The sequence below is a fragment of the Cyprinus carpio genome, chromosome B3 (genome assembly GCF_018340385.1).
Source record: "Cyprinus carpio isolate SPL01 chromosome B3, ASM1834038v1, whole genome shotgun sequence".
NCBI lineage: Eukaryota > Metazoa > Chordata > Actinopteri > Cypriniformes > Cyprinidae > Cyprinus > Cyprinus carpio.
In genome coordinates this window covers 15,569,905-15,589,774 of record NC_056599.1, presented here as the reverse complement: position 1 = coordinate 15,589,774, position 19,870 = coordinate 15,569,905, and the positions used below count along the sequence as shown (strand labels likewise).

The 19,870-nt window shown below is 36.9% G+C and overlaps 1 protein-coding gene across 1 annotated transcript; it reads right to left on the bottom strand.

The window, feature by feature from the left end:
- Positions 1-154: 154 nt before the first annotated feature.
- LOC109106836 (tubulin gamma-1 chain) lies at positions 155-19,186 on the bottom strand. The gene is made up of 11 exons (XM_019120094.2): positions 18,877-19,186; positions 18,195-18,307; positions 16,568-16,735; positions 15,511-15,579; positions 12,372-12,451; positions 11,926-12,052; positions 9,793-9,879; positions 8,707-8,856; positions 8,237-8,389; positions 7,991-8,152; positions 155-1,986 (listed from the first exon to the last, which is right to left on the bottom strand). The coding sequence occupies exons 1-11, from the start codon at positions 18,923-18,925 to the stop codon at positions 1,792-1,794; spliced, it is 1,353 nt and encodes a 450-aa protein (XP_018975639.1). The 5' UTR covers positions 18,926-19,186; the 3' UTR covers positions 155-1,791.
- Positions 19,187-19,870: the final 684 nt, after the last annotated feature.

Below are 19,870 nucleotides of genomic sequence, written 5' to 3'. Positions count from 1 at the left end.
CTTACTATTTTAAAGCAGATTTATAGAAAAATATAAGAATATAATGTCTTAATTTATTATATTTAAGTAATAATAGACATGTAATAATATTTAGAAATGTTATAAATAACTTGTATTGCCTGCTAACAGTTATGAATAGTCAAAATCTAGATGGTTTTGCCTGTTTGTCATGTTTTCAAGCTTTATTAAAAAATTAAATGCATTAAATTAAACAAGGTATCAAGATCCTATAATGTTGAGCAGAAAAGAAACCAACTGTTGAAAATAAACATGGCAGTTACAAGGAAAGTAACATGCAGTTCTGAGAAACGGTCACTTGATTTGATATATGAAATTACATTTTGGGACCAGCGTGTCCCTAATAAAAAAATTCCACTGGAGAGACACGAAATGTCTGCAACAGAAACTGCTTTGGAAGACACTTTGGAAGAAAGTGTAACTGCTACCATGTGGGGTGTCCTATCCTGTTCCTGGAGGGCTACCATCCTAATTAAACACACCTTAAGCAGCTAATCAAGGTCTTCAGGATTACTAGAAACTACCAGACAAGTGTGTTAAGACAGGTAGGTGCTAAACAAAGCCCTCCAGGAGCAGAATTGGACTCACCTGATATAGTGTATGTCCTTGACTCAGCTTATCAGTATCTGTCGCAAGTATTGGAATATGAAACGAAGACCAAAGAGGTAATCGAAGGTAAAGGCATTAATATCAGAGACATTTCGTGTTTTAAGGTCAAATGACAAATGTGAGTGACTATGACATGAGCACAGACGGTTTTGAGGGTAATCAGTATTTGGAAACTATGTAAATATTTATTCAAACTCATGAACTTCAAGAAAATGCATCAAGTCTGACAGCAAACTATATACACAGTATAACATTAATAAAAATAACATGTGGTAACCGAGGAAAAAAAAGCATTGAGACTTCAGTTTCACTCCAGCACAAGGAAGACTGGAGCAAAAGAGGAAATTATTCAAATGAAGAAACATGATGCGTTGGGATTGATTCTGCCAGACTTTGAGGTAACTTCACTGATTTGATTGACTAGAAGAACCCGATGAGGGTTTGCCGATTGGATGGATTGAGGTACAGCATAACACTTGACTTTACTGATCCACTCTCAAAACTCTTCGAGAGTAATCCGTGACAACGAGACCGAGAGGAAAATTGATTAAATCGCACAATCATAGTCTATCCCCTGAAAGCAAGCGCCTTTTGTCTAAAAGCATGCATGCGTGAACATGAGGGAGTGAGATGGTGTATTCATAAGCTGCTTCTAGTCTGATCTCTTCTTAGAGGCTTAATCTTTCACACTCCCTCCCTACAGTTACATTCATCTGAGACCACCCAGTCTTATCGGTGTAGACGTCCAATGTGTGTGTGGTCAGGGAAGTCTGTGTGAAGGCCACCTTGAAGTAGATTGATGTAGATTTTGTGCAGAAGAGTGCAGAGTGCAGTACAAAAATAGATTAAGACAGAGCCATAAATTCTCTGATCAAAGAAATCAAGGAGATCGGGAGGAGAGGGAGAAAGAGTGGAAGTTACAGCTCAGGATAGAGGCACCAGGTTATGAAGAACTCTTCTGTAGGCCCGTAAACATGACAAATGACATGTATATACATATGTGAGTGGTTCTCACCACAGCGGTAATGCAGAGAAGCCTCTGACAGAACAGTATGGAGGTGCGTTCACTACTGAAATTCTGTTATAAGCTACTGGAGTCATTGTGTATTTTACAGGATGAGTTTCCGCTCTAAGAGCTTTAGGGAGTGAGCGGAGGGGGTTTCACTACTCTTGTGTGCCCCAGGAGATGTAGTCGGGACGTGTGGCGGCGCTGTATTCGTCCACGAGCTGCTGAACCACCTCACGAGAGTTATCCAGCTCGTCGAAGTTGTCCTTGAATATGTCCTCCTTCCTGAACTGCTCGAGGAAGGCCTCCCTCTTCCTCAGCTTATCGTACTGACGACAGGTACGCTCAAACAACTGCGAGTGAGGGAGAGAACAACAGAGATTAAAGAGTCTGCTCAAATCTAGCCTTTCTACATACAAGACATCAGGCTTTTCCCCACATCTTTGACCGATTCATTTCCATGAGTTTCCAATCATATGCAATTACTGGATATGGATTTTTAAAAATATTTCATAGCAACTGCACTCTTGGACAGTCTAGCAGATGAATTATTTTAGAGTTGAGCATGACCAGACAAGCTTATATTTGCTATAGAATTTTTCCAGGCCTGGATATCACAATTTTCTAAATTGCTTGATATTTCCTGTTTTTTCATAACAATGGAAACCCTGTTCAGTGGTGTTTGGGGTTCTGAGAAAAGAACTAATCAACATAATTAATTACTATGTTAATTATAATTGCTTAAAATAATAATTCTCCTTTTATGGCTGATAATGGACAAGGGCCATTCCACAGAATTGGTGCAAACTGCTGTCCCACACATTTAAAACGCATTTAAGTATTCAAATCTTAGATGGTTATTAGGATCCTTCTATTATCTATTGAAGCCCAAAATAATATTTGAAACATTAGAATGCTTAATATATAAAATCATAATTTATTGAGTACTTTCAATTGGGAGGTGGCTGTCCCGAACCCAAAGCCCTTATGAAAATGATATTGAAATATATTTTGTATTTTTTTTCCATTGCTGTTTTTAAAAGTATCTTTTTGATTCTTTTAAAAAGTGAAGTTCAAGAAAAAGTATATCTTTTATTTTCTTTGTATTTTTTTTTTTTACACTTTTTTTGTAAAAAAAAAATAAAAAAAAAAAAAAAAAAGTGTCCCGGATTTTTCATGTCACTACTAAAACGTCCTTTGTTTTTTTTTTCTGTTATCCCATGGAATTGCCACTACCGAAACGTCATCATTGTTTCGGTAGTATCAAAAGGGAACACATAATCCTCATATTTGGGGTAAATAAACAAATGTTTAGTACAGTTCAATTTTTTTTGTTTTAGTATGCAAGTTAAAATTCTGTAATGTGATTTGGTCGCTACCAAAGCATTACTGTCCAAAAAACAACCAAAATGTGCAGTCCCTACCGAACCATGGGATGTTTTGCCAAAAATAAAGTATACTGTATTATCAACTAAGATGTTATGATAGTTACTGGTTCAATGTATATTCAAATTAATGAATCCTTAACTTTGAAATCAGTATGATCAACTTTTTGCCTTTTATAAAGAAAATTTTTATTCAAATCTCATAAATTACACTTGAAATATTGTTAAAAATGTAATTGTAATTGATTTACCTCAATACCTTTTAATAAAATAGCGTCATATTTAGTGTCACAAATATTTAGCGTCACAATTGCTTTCAACATCAATAATAAGAATAACTGTTACTTAAGCACCAAATTAGCATATTAAAATGATTTCTGAAGGATCATGTGACACTGAGGACTGGAGTAATGATGCTGAAAATTAGGGATGCACCGATACCACTTTTTTCAGAATGAGTCCGATACCGATACTTTAATTTTTGGTACTCGTCGATACCGATACCTGTATTTTCACAGCATTTGTCTTTTTTTTTTTTTTTTTTTTACAAATGTTGGCTACAGAGACAAAATAATAATAATACAGGGCTCCAAACTGCGACTAAAACAGTCGCATTTGTGACCATAAATATTAATTTGCGAGTGACGTTTTTGCTGAGGTCGCCACTGGCGACTACCCGCCGAAAGCTCCTCAGGATTTAACCACTAGAAAAGTTTTCTCAGGCGGATGATTTGCTTCATTCTAGCAGCGCCCCGTCTGTGATAAAACGAACTCGGGGCCGAAGGTTCATACACACAACTACACCGAGTGTGGACCTGCCGCGTGTACAACAGCTTTCATCCGAGATCGGCCCATAGAGAAAAAGCCGTCCTGTCAGCCAGAAGTGTTTTGTAGAGTCGGCGCGGCTCTGGTCCATTATCTTCTCACCGATGCCGAGACTGAACCGACAGAGACGCATTTCAGCCAGATTCAGCCCGAGTGTTATTGCTATCTGGGTATATATTTACGTTATAGCTAACTTAAAAATTTGAATGTAATGCCTTTTTTTCCTAATTGTTTTGCGATCAAATCTTTTGTTATGTTCACGTATTAAACTGATACGATGCGCATCAAAGTTTTAGTGGAAAAAGAGAGTTTCAGACAGTACTCATCTCTGCCGCACATCAGTGCTGACGCACACAGTCTGATAAACGCAGCTCTGCTGTGCAGCGAGAGATAAATGACGGAGACGTAAGAAAGGAAAGTGCAGAAAATACAGCATCTATTTCGTTGCACAACTTGAACAAACTAGAACAGGTAAAGCTGTCAGCTGTGTGAATATTGGCAATATCGTTAACAATTCTCGTTTATAATAATTACTAATATGGCTTCTTCTAAACAAGATCTTGGTTTGTGTTCTTTAAATGCGTGAACTTCATTGTTTGAAGTGCAACTGCCGTCCAGTAATCGCAAAAAGCTCTGTGCTTTGTAACTTTTTAATAAAAAGTACCAGCTTTAAAATTTTTCCGAATTCATAACGAAATTCAAACAATACAGTTTTGGCGCTCCTTAATGCGGCAGGCGCGGGTCGCTTTAGCGCCTCAGTTCAAGGTCAAGTGAACCCATTTAATCTTTCTCTTTACTAATATAGTACATAGTGAGCATAAATTAACATCAAAAGGTAGGCTATTTTATAAGAGATCCTACAGTACAACTTACTGAAATGCCTCATGTAGGAGGAGCCCAAGCTACACTCAGTGGTCAAGTGATGCTTATGCTCCATGATACTGGTACAGACTCTGTGTAATGAACAATTCTTTGTGACTGTAGATTTCAAGCTGGAAAAGACATTTAGTTCCCACTTTAAGTGAACCTTAGTTCCCAGGTCATCTACAAGATGGATTAAAATGCTGATAAAGTCAAGAAAAGATGAGACAAAAACATGACAGTATGACTGAAATGTTAAAATGTAAAAAAAAAAAAAAAATAATAATAAAATAAATAAAACCCGTTTATTCTGTGGCACCTAAAAAAATTATTTTGTGCCTTACATTTTTTTCTTATAGGAGCCAATGGCTCCTTACTCGATTTTTTTGTTTGGAGCCCTGATAATAGTAAGAAGAAGAATCATGTTAGTTGGCTTCATTTAGATATTTCCTTCAGTTATTTCCACATTTAATTATACCTGTTAAAATGTATCGTATAAGCTTTTGTTACTTTCACTGTTCATCTTAATGGTGCGTTAAAGCTGCTCCATTGCAGAAGCTCAATAATACTGTAATCACAAAACATTTTCCTAAAATAATGCAGGGGACCACTCGTTATACATTATAAGAGTACGGCATACTATTTTGGTGATTTAATTTGCATCATGCTCACTGTATGCGGACCCTCACGTACGGCGGACCCCCGTGTTAACGAATAAAAACCATAATTTACGCTTGACATTTAAAATAAATCTTGTTTATAGTGAATGCCCAAGAGACACTTCTAGTCTAGTGCATTTCACAGTCTGCTAGTTTCACTTTTGCTTTAATCGTGTACGCTTGACATTTAAAATAAATCTTGTTTATAGTGAATGCCCATATAATTTTTGTTTGTTTTATATTTACGATTCAGTTTTAATCCAAATGCATGCGCTAATGGAGTGAACACAATCACGATCATGCAACAGAAGTGTGTGCTCTCTCTCTCTCTCTCGCTCCCTCTCTTACGCATCTCTCGCTCTCCTCACCGTCAAATAACTTTAGTAACTTGTGCACTGTTTTGCTTGCTTGCTTTTTACATATCCGACCGAACTACAAAGTTTCCAGTGACTACTCAGCGAAATCCACTCAACAACACCCCCAAACCCTCCATACTCCTGTACAATCTACAGTCGTGGCCAAAAGTTTTGAGAATTACATAAATATAGTTTTTCAAAAAGTTTGCTGCTAAACTGCTTTTAGATTTTTTGTTTCAGTTGTTTCTGTGATGTACTGAAATATAATTACAAGCACTTCATACGTTTCAAAGGCTTTTATCGACAATTACATGACATTTATGCAAAGAGTCAGTATTTGCAGTGTTGGCCCTTCTTTTTCAGGACCTCTGCAATTCGACTGGGCATGCTCTCAATCAACTTCTGGGCCAAATCCTGACTGATAGCAACCCATTCTTTCATAATAACTTCTTGGAGTTTGTCAGAATTAGTGGGTTTTTGTTTGTCCACCCGCCTCTTGAGGATTGACCACAAGTTCTCAATGGGATTAAGATCTGGGGAGTTTCCAGGCCATGGACCCAAAATTTCAACATTCGGTCCCCGAGCCACTTAGTTATCACTTTTGCCCTTATGGCACGGTGCTCCATCGCGCTGGAAAATGCATTTGTTCTTCACCAAACTGTTATTGGGTTGTTGGAAGAAGTTGCTGTTGGAGGGTGTTTTGGTACCATTCTTTATTCATGGCTGTGTTTTTGGGCAGAATTGTGAGTGAGCCCACTCCCTTGGATGAGAAGCAACCCCACACATGAATGGTATCAGGATGCTTTACTGTTGGCATGACACAGGACTGATGGTAGCACTCACCTTTTCTTCTCCGGACAAGCCTTTTTCCAGATGCCCCAAACAATCGGAAAGGGGCTTCATCGGAGAATATGACTTTGCCCCAGTCCTCAGCAGTCCATTCACTATACTTTCTGCAGAAGATCAATCTGTCCCTGATGTTTTTTTAGAGAGAAGTGGCTTCTTTGCTGCACTTCTTGACACCAGGCCATCTTCCAAAAGTCTTCGCCTCACTGTGCGTGCAGATGCGCTCACACCTGCCTGCTGCCATTCCTGAGCAAGCTCTGCACTGGTGGCACTCCGATCCCGCAGCTGAATCCTCTTTAGGAGACGATCCTGGCGCTTGGCTGGACTTTCTTGGACGCCCTGAAGCCTTCTTTACAAGAATTGAACCTCTTTCCCTTGAAGTTCTTGATGAACCTATAAATTGTTGATTTAGGTGCAATCTTAGTAGCCACAATATCCTTGCCTGTGAAGCCATTTTTATGCAACAAAATGATGGCTGCACGAGTTTCTTTGCAGGTCACCATGGTTAACAATGGAAGTGATCTCCTGATTTCAAGCATCACCCTCCTTTTAACATGTCAAGTCTGCCATTCTAACCCAATCAGCCTGACATAATGATCTCCAGCCTTGTGCTTGTCAACATTCTCACCTGAGTTAACAAGATGATTACTGAAATGATCTCAGCAGGTCCTTTAAATGACAGCAATGAAATGCAGTGGAAAGGTTTTTTTTGGGATTAATTTAATTTTCATGTCAAAGAAGGACTATGCAATTCATCTGATCACTCTTCATAACATTCTGGAGTATATGCAAATTGCTATTATAAAAACTTAAGCACCAACATACCCAATTACCAAAAATTATATAAATCTCATAAATCCATACTACCCCCATACTCAGCGCACTCTGCTTATCACCTCGCGCACATCCGCTATACTTCTGTACGCTGTACTTCATAGACATCCTCAATCTCTAATAACTCCATTCTACTCTCTATTGTTCGGTTGTCAGTGTTTCTTTTTCTGGACACAGCTCTGTTCACACGCTGTGTGGGTATTGGCTTTTGGTATGGGGGCATTTTTACGAGTATTAGTACAGAAGGGCAGTATCGGGACCAATATCGGTGCATACCTACTGAAAATTCAACCTTGCTGCAACAGGAATAAATTATTTTAAAATATTCTAAAATAGAAGATTTTTTTTTAATTTTAAGAATATTTCAAAATATTACTGATTACTGTATGTTTAATTTAACAATCGCTGATGAGCATGAGACTTCAAAAACATAAAAACAAAAAAAAAATCTTACTAACCCCAAACATTGTATATCCAATACCAATTGATATAGATGAAATTAAAAACTAAAATCTCTGATCACAATATAGAACCTAGTTCAAACCCTTTTTTGAACAGTATAGACATGGACAGTTTAGGGTCAGGTCTTACTGAAGAGATGCTGGTGTGATTAGCCATCATAAGACCACTGACACGATGAGCTGAGGGCAGGTAGGGGGATCGGCGGGACAGTGCCACCTGAATACTAGCCGGACCCCATGGGATAAAATTAGCTAGCTTCCTCTCCCTGATTCTCTGTAGACTCTTGTGGACCTGCAGGGACATGTATAAAGATATAAAAATGAGGACATGCACAAATCACTTAAAATAAGCTGGGTATATTAAACAAGCTCACACCTGTGTGGGGTCCACCTCTCCCTGAATGATGTTGAGAATGGCAATGTAGCAATGATTGGTCTGACGGTCTCGGCCTGTGGACACCATGACATTCTTGGGCTGCAGGAGTCTCCTCATCACATCAAGAACTGTAGTCTTCCTCACACTTGCCACCTGAAAAGATGACGTTAAATTTTAAGAAGAATATTCAAACCAAGATAGTGGACATGGAGGAGAAACTAAATTAGAAACTTCATGTCTTTCCTAATGAAAAGAAAAAAAAAATAGACCGGCAGGAAGAACAATAGACAGATGGGACTGACAGATCAATCTGATATAATTAAAAATGAGTCATTTGTACTCAGTCATTAACTCAGCAACATGCTAACATAAAACTACTGGAATCAATAGTGAGTTGAACAAAGAGTTGCAACTGACTTTGCATTTCTGCAAAGGATCTTAATGCAAATTCCTACGTTTGACCAACTTACGGCCTGATCGGTGGTCAGCGGTGTGTATCCAGTCATGAGGAAGTGGAGGCGGGGAGTGGGGATGAGTGATGCAATCAGACCAATCAGATCATTGTTCATATATCCAGGGTAACGGAGGGTTGTTGTGCTTGCTGACATTATAGTGGACACCTGTTAAAGAAAAGCACATTTGTCTTTTGATAATCCAAGTGGGTGGGGAACAAAAATAGACCAGTCTGCTTTATTTTCATTTTATATTGTGTTGTCCTAATTATTTGGGTGTGCTAATGGTACACTAAAGGTGTCGTATATGTAAAAGCAGCTGGTGTTTAAGAACGCAGTAGCCTAGACTGGTGAAACAGGTTTTCTATTTGCACTTTGGTCACCCTTTACAGAAATCTACACACCATATTGTTAAAGTTCACCAGTTCATATGACCGAGTCTATTAGAGGTGATGAAGACTGTGATGGATGAGTTGACAACGTGAACTACTGACTTCGGAGCAGGGTGCTATAAGAATGGGCGAATAAGAGGAAAGCATAGGAGAGCGCTGCACAGGATGTCACTGGTTATTTATTACCAACTCATTAGAATGTGACACAACAGCATGTCAGGCTGCTGATTACACCTTTCGGATCAGGCAACTCCCCATGTTTCATCCTCCTAAAAAACTGACAGGCTGTGCTATTTCAGATTTTATGCAGAGAATACAATACGGCTATGATAGAACAACATTTTGCTACCATTTTGTGGTTTAGCTTATGCATTTTCTTGACATTTGCATACACATATATACATACATACATACATACATACATACATACACCAAAATCATTCTCCCATTTGTCTCATTGCCAAACAAACTCACGGCTGGCTTCAGTTAGGTTGATTTTCTGATTGTCTGGATTAGCGCCCAACTGTGATTAATAGACTAGGAGTGACTCTACTGTCCCTACATGAACCACACCAGGCCTGTCCCTCTATCTGCTGCAGGGATGGGCTTTAAAAGTGACACTCTCTGGGTTGGATGCTTCAGCTCAGGACAGATGAATAGGGGCCTGTATTTTCACACGTCAATTTGTAAATGACAGACTTTTTAAACTCACCAGTTGGTTGATCTGAGAGAATGAGGGGTTCTGAATGTGCAGCCGGTCGGTTGCGATTCTGTTCAAAGCTGTATTGTCCAGCACCACCTAAAAAAAGGGACATGGAGAGAGAAAGAAAAGGAAAGAGATTTTTAACAACGTCAAGATGTTGTAGGTCTACATTAAGATCTGTAGCCAGTCTGAGTTGACAAATCCATTTTGAATGGAATTGACAGTGCTAATTAAATCTGAATTGAGATAGCAACAGTATTTAAAATTGCCATTCAAATTAGAAAATAGAGAATCCTGCAGAACTAAGCAACACTCAACCGGTAGAGCAAGACACTAACATTGGCAAGGTCATGGGTTTAATTTCCATAAAAACTGAAATACATGCAAGGTTTGTCTTAAAAACACTGCAAGTCGCTTTAGATAACAGTGTCTGCCAAACAAATAAATGTAAATTTAAAGAAGTGGAATCAGAATGAAAGAAATTCATTGTTGTGAGAGTTGTATCAAGAATTGCCATCTTGCTTACAGTCACGGTGTAGAACAAAGTCAATATTTATTTTTCCAACTGAATTTCATATCAATATTTATTTTCATCCGAAAACAGTGTAGTTAAATATTATGTGGTATGGAAAAATTATACACTCTTTTGATGGCTGCAATAATTTTTTGACTGTGCTGATGATTACGTTAGAATTATTATTTATTTATTTTTTTTTTTTTTTGCAAACCTTGTTGAGTACCAGTGAATATTTAAAGTTCAATATGATGTATCTTGGCCAATTTTATTTAAATTTCAGCTAATGAACTGAAAGAAAACGGAACCTTAAAGGAACAGTTCACCCAAAAAAGAAAATTTTGTCACTTATTACTCACCCTCATGTCATTCCAAACCTGTAACTTTAAGACTATTTTGGTTCATCTTTGGAACAAGATATTTTTCTGAAGATGAACAAAGGTCTTACGGGTCTGGAACGACATGAGGGTGAGTAATTAATGACAGAATTTTAATTTTTGGGTGAACTATCCCTTTAAAATTAACTTTGTCCTTAATTTGTACATTTATACAATATATCTTGTAGAGGTACAATATTTTTGTAAACAAGCCGGAATATTTGGGTGAAACTGACTTTTTAAAGGAAGAACAAAAATCTTGCTCGATTTCATTTAAATTTGTGTTTGAAGATAAGCAAAAGTCTAATGGGTTTAGAACAAAACAATGGTGAACAAATTATGACAGAAATTTCTTTATTTTTAATTAAGGGTTAAGAATAATGCCTCAGACTTGGCGTTAACTCTAGATCTGTATTCTCATCAAAGAAAGACAGAAAGTCATCTACCTCTATTAACCTCCTCATCTTTTGTGCTGACTTTCTGATCTGACATTATTATATCTGCCAGAGATAATAATGAAGCTAGCAGACAGCTGCGAGAAATGCAATATGCATAAAACAGATCTTACCCTTTACTAATGACATTTGCTCCTCTAAAGCCCAATCTATTCTGAACTGCCGCGGCCCTCACACATAGAGATTAGCTGGAGATATAAATAATGATGTAATGCTTTAGTCTTTTGCTATGGTGATCAAACCCATAAATCCCTTTAAAACTCAAATAAGGATATACAAACACAATTACTGGCTCCTCAGAGAGTCAATAGGATGTGTTTGTTGAATAAATATCTGCTCAATCATGTGCTGATGGATATCAGTATGAAAGTAAAATAGAAAGTGTTGTTGACATATCTATAAACTTACAGTCCAGATGTACAGATATGACAGTACTCTGCATGGTTTATGAAATGAACCCAGGGACCAAGCTATTGTTAATAAGGAGGAAATGGAAGGAGCACACAGCACTGACCCTCTTTTCTCCATCCGCTGCTGTTTGGGGAATGAAAGCAGCAGAGGAAGAAAGAAGGTCTGTTTGGGAAGGTGGATTGTGTAACTGAGGAAATGTGCAGTTAAAGTAGCAGGCTGTATATGAGAGGGGCTCTGTTTCAAATAGAAACACATTCATTTAAGATCCACAACCCTGGAGTGCGTGTGTGTACCGGTGTGTAACACCTCCTCCCGAATTCTAGGCCAGCTGAAAAGGTTAAGAGAGAGTATGTGTGTGTGTGTGCGCATGTGTTCATTCACTCACCACACAGTCTGCATTCTGGGTCAGTCTTTTTAGCGTCAGTAGAGAATTATACGGCTGTACGACAACATCACTCATCTCATCTTGGTTAGGAAAGACAGAGTAGGTCTGAACCAGTTTTTTAGGATACCTAAAAAAGACAGAAGAATGGCTGAATGCTTAAGGCACAAGAACACGTGCCCAGCTGAGCGCCGCTGGTGCCCTTGAGGTTGCACACGCAATGGTATTAAACACACCCCTAAAGAGAGGTAATTACACCCGGTGATGGCCGCTGCCGCCTGCATCTCCCTCTAATTACACTGACTGCCACCCAAACGCTTCATAATTGCAAGTCTAGACGAACAATGCAGAGGGCGTGGATCTGTGCTTCAGGAGAGGGAGTGTGGACTGCAAAATCAGTCAGAGCAGCAGGATTCAAAGTCCTGTATCAGTGAATTGTGTTTTCGTACCTGTCGTTCAGTCGCTCCAGTAGGTAGGACCCGAGACCAGATCCTGTTCCCCCAGCGATAGAGTGGCAAAGCACAAACCCCTTAAAAAAAAAAAAAACACAAAAACAGAATGTATAACATATAAAACACATCTATAGGAGTACAAAGGTGTTTTAGATGCTAACTGTGACAAGAAAGAATAACTGTTCTTTGGTCTCAAATAGCTTAACACTGTGCTGCCCACTATGTCAGTTTATCAATGGAAAAATTGCCCTCAGGAGAGTTCTAACAATTCGGACATTGTGTGAATCAGAGGTAGAAAACTAAATACTGTTCAGTTTCTTGCACAGACCGATCGTTTTGTGTCTTTACACATCAATGTATCGCCACGAGCCGCAGGGTTTAATTTGGTTTTGTTTGTGTATGTTTTTTTTTTTCAGCTTTATTGTATGTTTTAGCCGTGACTCACATCCACTTACATTATAAGACTGATAGACTGCTAAAAATCTTGGTTTGTGTTCTACTGAAGAAACAAGGTTACCTACATCTTGGATGCCCTGGGGGTAAGCAGATAAACATCAAATTTTCATTTTTAGGTGAACTATCCCTTTAATTTTTCTTGACTCCTTTTAATAGTTTAATTAAATTTTATTAATCAAAAAGCATGTCTAATTAATTAAAATCATGAAACTTATACATTTTCACATCAATTTATTAAAAGTATAACAAAAATTACATTTAGGGCCCATGAAATGTTTTATTTTTTCTCACCATATTTTTTATTGTTACCAAATTCTTTATTTTAGCATGTCTAATTATGTAAATGCATAAAACAACTTAATTTAATATTTTTTTTCTTAAAGTAGCCTTATGAATTTTTTTTCCCTCAGAAATTGTGTTGTGTTTTTACATTTTTTGGTTATCAAATGAAGCCATAAAACATTAATTTCACTTATCTTTTAATTACTGAAAATTAATCAAACTTTACTTTTTTTATTCCTTAAAAAATAATGTTTGTTTCATTTTACTAGTAGTAGTAGTTGTAGTAGGCCAGTGGTTCCCAATCCTGGTCCTGGAGAACCCCCACTACTGCACGCTTTTGGCTTTCTCTTATCTCACACATTTGAGGTATTGGAGTCTTCACTAATGAGCTGATGAGTTGAATCAGGTGTGTTTGAATAGGGAGACATCTAAAATGTGCAGTGTTGGGGGTTCTCCAGAACCAGGATTGGGAACCACTGTAAGTAGGCTATGTACATTCTACTGAAAAATAGGAATAGGAATTCCATGTCTTCAAATCAAACCAGACTTTTATTTTGAAGGGTTGCTGTGACTACATTTACAGTTCTGTGCATGTGATATGACACTAGTTTTACTCGAATCAAATGGTCAAATGCTCATGAAGTGACTCTCAGAGCAGTTCAGTATATGTTTTTAATAAATTAAAACCACCTCACGCATGCTTATGTATATGTGCAATGTGAAAACCGCGTGTCTGCGCCATTCATTAACAGAGACACGCAGAAGATACAGGATTCATATTTAAATAGACTTTTGCGGCTTAATATTTACAGATACTAGCCCATATCGCGATTTAAGTGTAATGACCTACTTTTTGATTAATTCATTACAAATTTGACAATTCCGTGACATTCCGTGTTAAACTGTGAATTCTGTTTTTATGACTGGATTCCGCGATTCCCTCTGCGCCCTACTTTTGATGTATTTGGCAAAGTGTCCAGTAACACACCTAATGTATGCCAGTTCATAATTTCTGTTGTGGGGTTTGCGAATAATGCCATTAAAAATAATGACACTTCTTAGCAAATAATCAGAATAATGAAAATTGCATGTAAACTGGAATAAAGAGGTTTGCACGTGTCATGTAAACATTTCACTACAATTAAATCCTTAAACTGATTGGAAATAATCACATTATTGGTGCACATGTAAACACATTCAATAAAGACAGTTATAATATTACAAAACATTTATATTTCAAATACATGCTGTTCTTTTAAACTTTTCAAAGAATCCTGAAGAAAATATCCACAAAAATATTAAGCAGCACGACTGCTTTCAACAGTGTTTAGAAATGTTTCTTAAGCAGCAAATCAGCATATCAGAATGATTTCTGAAGGATCATGTGACACTGAAGACTGGAATAATGATGCTCAAAACACAAATAAACAACACATTAATAAATTACATTTCAAAAACGATCATTTCAATTATACTAATATTTCACAATACTACAACTGAATTATTTGACTTAATATTTGACTTAACAGGGAGTAAGGTTAAATAATATTTTTTTGTTTAGAAAAAAGAAACACTTAGCTGGAACATATTTTAAAGGTATCATTAAGCCAAAAATAAACAATATGGTTAATTCTATCACAATCTTCCTTTCAGAATATTGTGAAATATATCACATGTTGGGTAAACTGAGGGAGTGTTTTTTGCACACACGTTTTAAAATATCTAGGGAATTTTTTTGCCCCAAGCCATAACTAGTCTTTGTGACAGTCACTCACCTTTCAGCAGTTAGCATGATATGCTACACGCACACACACACACACACACACACACACACACACGCATGCAACTAACTGACTGGTAACACCATCCTCCAAACCACTCCCTAATCTCCAGTTACACACAAGTTATACATGTGCACGCACACACCAGTAATTGAGGGTAATAAAGTGAATGACACAGATTATGAAGGGAGGGCTGAGTCTGTTGTTTTAATGGGAAGAACATCTGTATCTTGTAAATTAACAGTGCAAAAAAAGGCATAAAATAGCACTTTTGTATAACCATCTGTGGACAATCGTATACATACGGTATATATAATATAAATTCAGCTATATGTATACATAGGTCTATGTATGTCTGCAATCTAAAAAAGAACAGAGAGAGCACCGTAGAAAGGGGTGCAGGAGGAAAAAAAAGCAACGGAAAAAAATGAAGTACGTCAAATGGTACGTCACTTTACCATCTGGAGATCATCAGAAAGTGTTTTACTTTGTTTAAAAACTGAATCTGTTTAAAAACCCAGATGGTCTTCAAAAAGTGAATAACACGCAACTAAAGGGTAAAAACCAACCCATTCATCATAATACACAAAGAAGAGTACAGTCATTGAGAATCATACCTCCAGACTGTCACTGCCATCTGCCTCTCTGTCAATGATGTCAAAGATGTCCTCATGGATTTTTTCTCCCTGAAATGAACAAATATATTGACCACAATTTTAATTACCAAAACAAGTTAAAAGTTGTTAAACATGAACCTAACAATAAGTCTAATTCTTGTACAATTATTATATATCTTTTGTTTGACCACATCATAATTGAATTTGGGAAATGGCATAATTTGTTAAGAAATTATATCACCTAAATATTTAATCACTCAATGTGTGCCTACAATTGATGCAATGTGCTGAATAATATTTATATTGTTAGAAAGATACATACATTTAAAGTGTACAACTTTTGCTAAATGATTAAATGGGGTAATTTTCTTGTGCAGCTGCTTACACAACGTGAAAAGGCGTTAGCTTTCAAACTCTGAATTTATTTGAATTAAAAATGAAACCGGAAAAACAAAGTGCAGTCAGATTGAGTTTTGTGTTGTTCATCAATATCTGTTAGTGTGAGCCTGTGCTGCTTGTGGTTTTAAGTCGTCAATAAAGAAAAACATCTCTGACACATTATTTAAGGGTGTTCTGTTCATTCGACTATTAATATAGGAATGGTACATCATCCCAATTGTAGCAAATATAACTGGTATCACCGAGTCTGTTTTAATTATCAGCCTTCACACTGTCATAGACACAAAACTACAGAAATTACAGTCTGACAGAAAGATTTCAAATTACTGATTTGAGCTGTTTGGAGTAATTTGCTAGTTTAACCTAAATGCCATCGAATAAATGTTGCATTATAAGTGCAAAACTTGCAGGGAAGAAATCATGTAAAATCATGTCCAGTTTCTGCTATCACAAACCAAAATTCAGGCCCCGGGACACTGCATTAAATATCTCTAATAGTCATTATTAATATCTAATTTAAAAATGAAATTGTCATACTATATGAAGAACAAAAAAAGTGACTAGGCATAGTGATAAACTTCAAAGGAATGATGACAAGTTAAAATATAACAGAAATTTAACCTAAAATAAAAATGATGTCTAACATCACTCATTGTACCTGAGAGAAGCCACTGGCCCAGTTGTTCCCGGCTCCACCGCCATGCTCAGACAGGTAGATGTTCTCGGGGTTGTACAGGTTGGCGTAGGGAGAGTTCAGGATGGTGTGGATGACTCGGGGCTCCAGGTCCAACAGCACAGCACGAGGGATGTAGTGCTCATCATCTGCCTGATGGGGGCAAAACAGAGGAGAAAAAGATCAATGGAAATTACTTTTCCATAAGTGCTTCTCAATACTCCTTACCAGGAAAGGGCAAATGGATGCTCAATTTCAAAAATGAGAAGTACTCAAGATGCTTATGATTACTTGTGCAGCTTGAGACTGAAAAATGAAAGCATCTATGAGAATTCCTAAATATATCTTACAATGTATGATATCAGTAGTAGACATTGTGGCTGAATGATATATAGGCAAGGCTGATATATTGGCAGATAATTGGCATCTTTTACTTATCGGCATTGATCAACAAATCTTTTCTGTCTATAGTTGTCAAAAGGGAAATTTTATTTCGACAGTGATGACAAAGCCAGTGCACTAATAGAAAGGCAACTGCCATAGCACCTTCTCATATCCAAGCAAATCCACATAATTTAAACAGGTCTTTGAATATCTAATAAATATTTAATTCCACAAACCACACGTAAGTTTGCAAATATAGCAGTTAGTGCACATTTTATAGCCAGACTAAATTCTTTATTTGTAAAAATACTATAATACGATTCTAGAATCAAGACTTTGATACAAAGAAGTATAAATCTGTTTATTTGACAGATTTTGCATATATTCCACACACATATAGACACCTTTCATAGGCCACCCTGCTCTCTAAGATCAAAAAAAAAAAAAAAAAAAATTATATATAATTTGATATATATATATATATATATATATATATATATATATATATATATCAGTAGATCACTAATTTACATACCACACAGCTAGCCAGCAGTCTCTTTGAAAACATTAGGATAACAATTCACTTTCAAAACAAAAAAATAACACTGCACTTTAATTTGAATCCAAAAAGTGGACCCACAATAACTGCAAACAATTAAAAATAACCTAGAAGCTGTGCCATTTATTTCAAAGTAGTTTTCCTTTAGATTGTGAAAGGCCTCCACATAATAATTGCAGAGGGATAATGGACTCACAATAACTGCACACATGGAAACCTAGCTCCACCTGGTGGTTAATTATGTGACCTCCTAACTAACGATGAAGAATCTTAGCGAGATATTACATTTTATTTTAAAAGTTTTTCATATTATATACACTATATTTTATTATGTTATTTTATTTATTACTTAGACCGTTGCTTTAATAGCGTTTGTATTGCACTTGTTTGTTACTGTAGTATTTATTTTGCTTGATATTACCTTTTTTGTGTGTAATGTTTTGGCAATATTGTATGCAAACACAATCATGCAAGTGAAGTACTTTAAAATTTAAACTGAAATTGTTCATACTATTCTGTTGTTGCTTGTTGTCTTGATGATAAGATAGGTGTCTATACATATATCACTGAATAAAACATAGCCTTTGGAGCAGCAATCTTTATGTGTTGATTATGGTTGATGATTGATTAGCTCCAAATGCCTTAAGTTATTAGTCTATATGTGTGTACCTGATAGAAGAAGACATCTTTCCGGTCTGTGCCCTCAGTGGCAAACTCCTCTACGATGCCCTCCGGGCTGATGCCATGCTCAGCACACAGCTGCTTCCAAAACTCAAAACCAACTGCACAGAGAGAGAGAAAAACACACCATTCAGTCCATTGATGCTGGATTCTTAACAACACTTGTAAAAAGGCTGTAAACTATTGTCATGTCATTATATAGTGGTGTGACTTAAGAATATGAACGTAATGGCTATTGTTTACACCACATATTTGATAGAAATCAAATCTTGTACTCAGTGATCATTTGCCTTCAATGACCAAGTCTGACACAGTCTCAGCTCACATGAGACTCACACAGCATATGAACCCCATATTTCTCAGAGTACAAGACAAACACAATCAATGCAAATCCCTCTAGCTAAAGCTGCCAAACGTGACTGTAAATAATACAAAGCAGCGTTTAGAATTGTGTGCATACATAAACACACTAAGTTAGATGGTCAGGTTGGTGACATTACAATTTGATTCATTACAGTTATCTCCAATATCTCAAATAAACAACAAAACCCTATTGACTGTATCTGTTGTGTCATTTCAAAGCTCTCCAGTGTGATGATAGCTAGCTAGCTAGCTAACTGTTTATGTAGACCATCAAATAGAGCGTGATAATACACAGCGAACGGCTCACTCTGATTCCCGCACTGTCCAAGCTGCAGGGTGATGATTTCTCGAGGCATGCTGTGTTGTTATTTCAGCTGTAGGACCGTTAAAGGTGAGAGATGTGCTGCTGTCAGTCAACCGCTACGCGTATTCCCGCTCCAACAGCAACGGCCCAAAGGACGCGCGCGCTGCGCATGCGCGGACATCGGCCCTCTATACTTTCACAGTGTGAAGGCCAGCAAACGTGAACCGATCGATACTTGCTGAAAATGTACCGAAAGAACTCTTTATCGAAATAAGTGAAAAATAAATACACAAACGAGCAGAAAGAACAGACAGAGAGCATCACCGACGTAATGCATGACGTAGGACGTATGCGTTTACACTAAACAACATCAAAGCTGCGCGTCAGTTGCGCAAACAGAGGAAATTCAGGTCAGATTTAAATTGCAGGTTATTAAATTTCTCAGTGTATAGCAACTTTTTACATTTTTATTTATTGCCTTAATTTAATATATTGTAATAGTGTGATAACTGTAGTCACTAAATCACTGTTGGCAAAATGCAACAAGTTTACCATTTATTTTTATATAAGGGTTTTCAAATAAAAAAATACCAAAAATAGTAAATGGTGTTTATCTGAAAGTGTAACAATGCAATGTTTAGGGTTAGGGGATAGAAAATATTGTTTGTATAAGTAATAGAAGTCTATGGAAAGTCCCCACAGTTCATAGAAACAAACGTGTGTGTGTGTCAATATATTTTTTTTTTTTTTTTTCGCAATAAAACTTACCTTTCTAATTCAATAGATTTTGTTTGTTTTTTTTCGCAATAAAATGTAGAAAATACTGGAAGGGTTTTTTTTTTTTTTAATGAAAATTTAATTTTGATATAATGTAACATACACTGTTGGCCCTCGGCCCTCAAACAAGTTGGATTTTTGGTCCTTCATAGTGGAAAATGTGGGCACCTCTGCACTCAAGTATAATGTATAAACCTTTAAAATAAAATCCAAAATATGT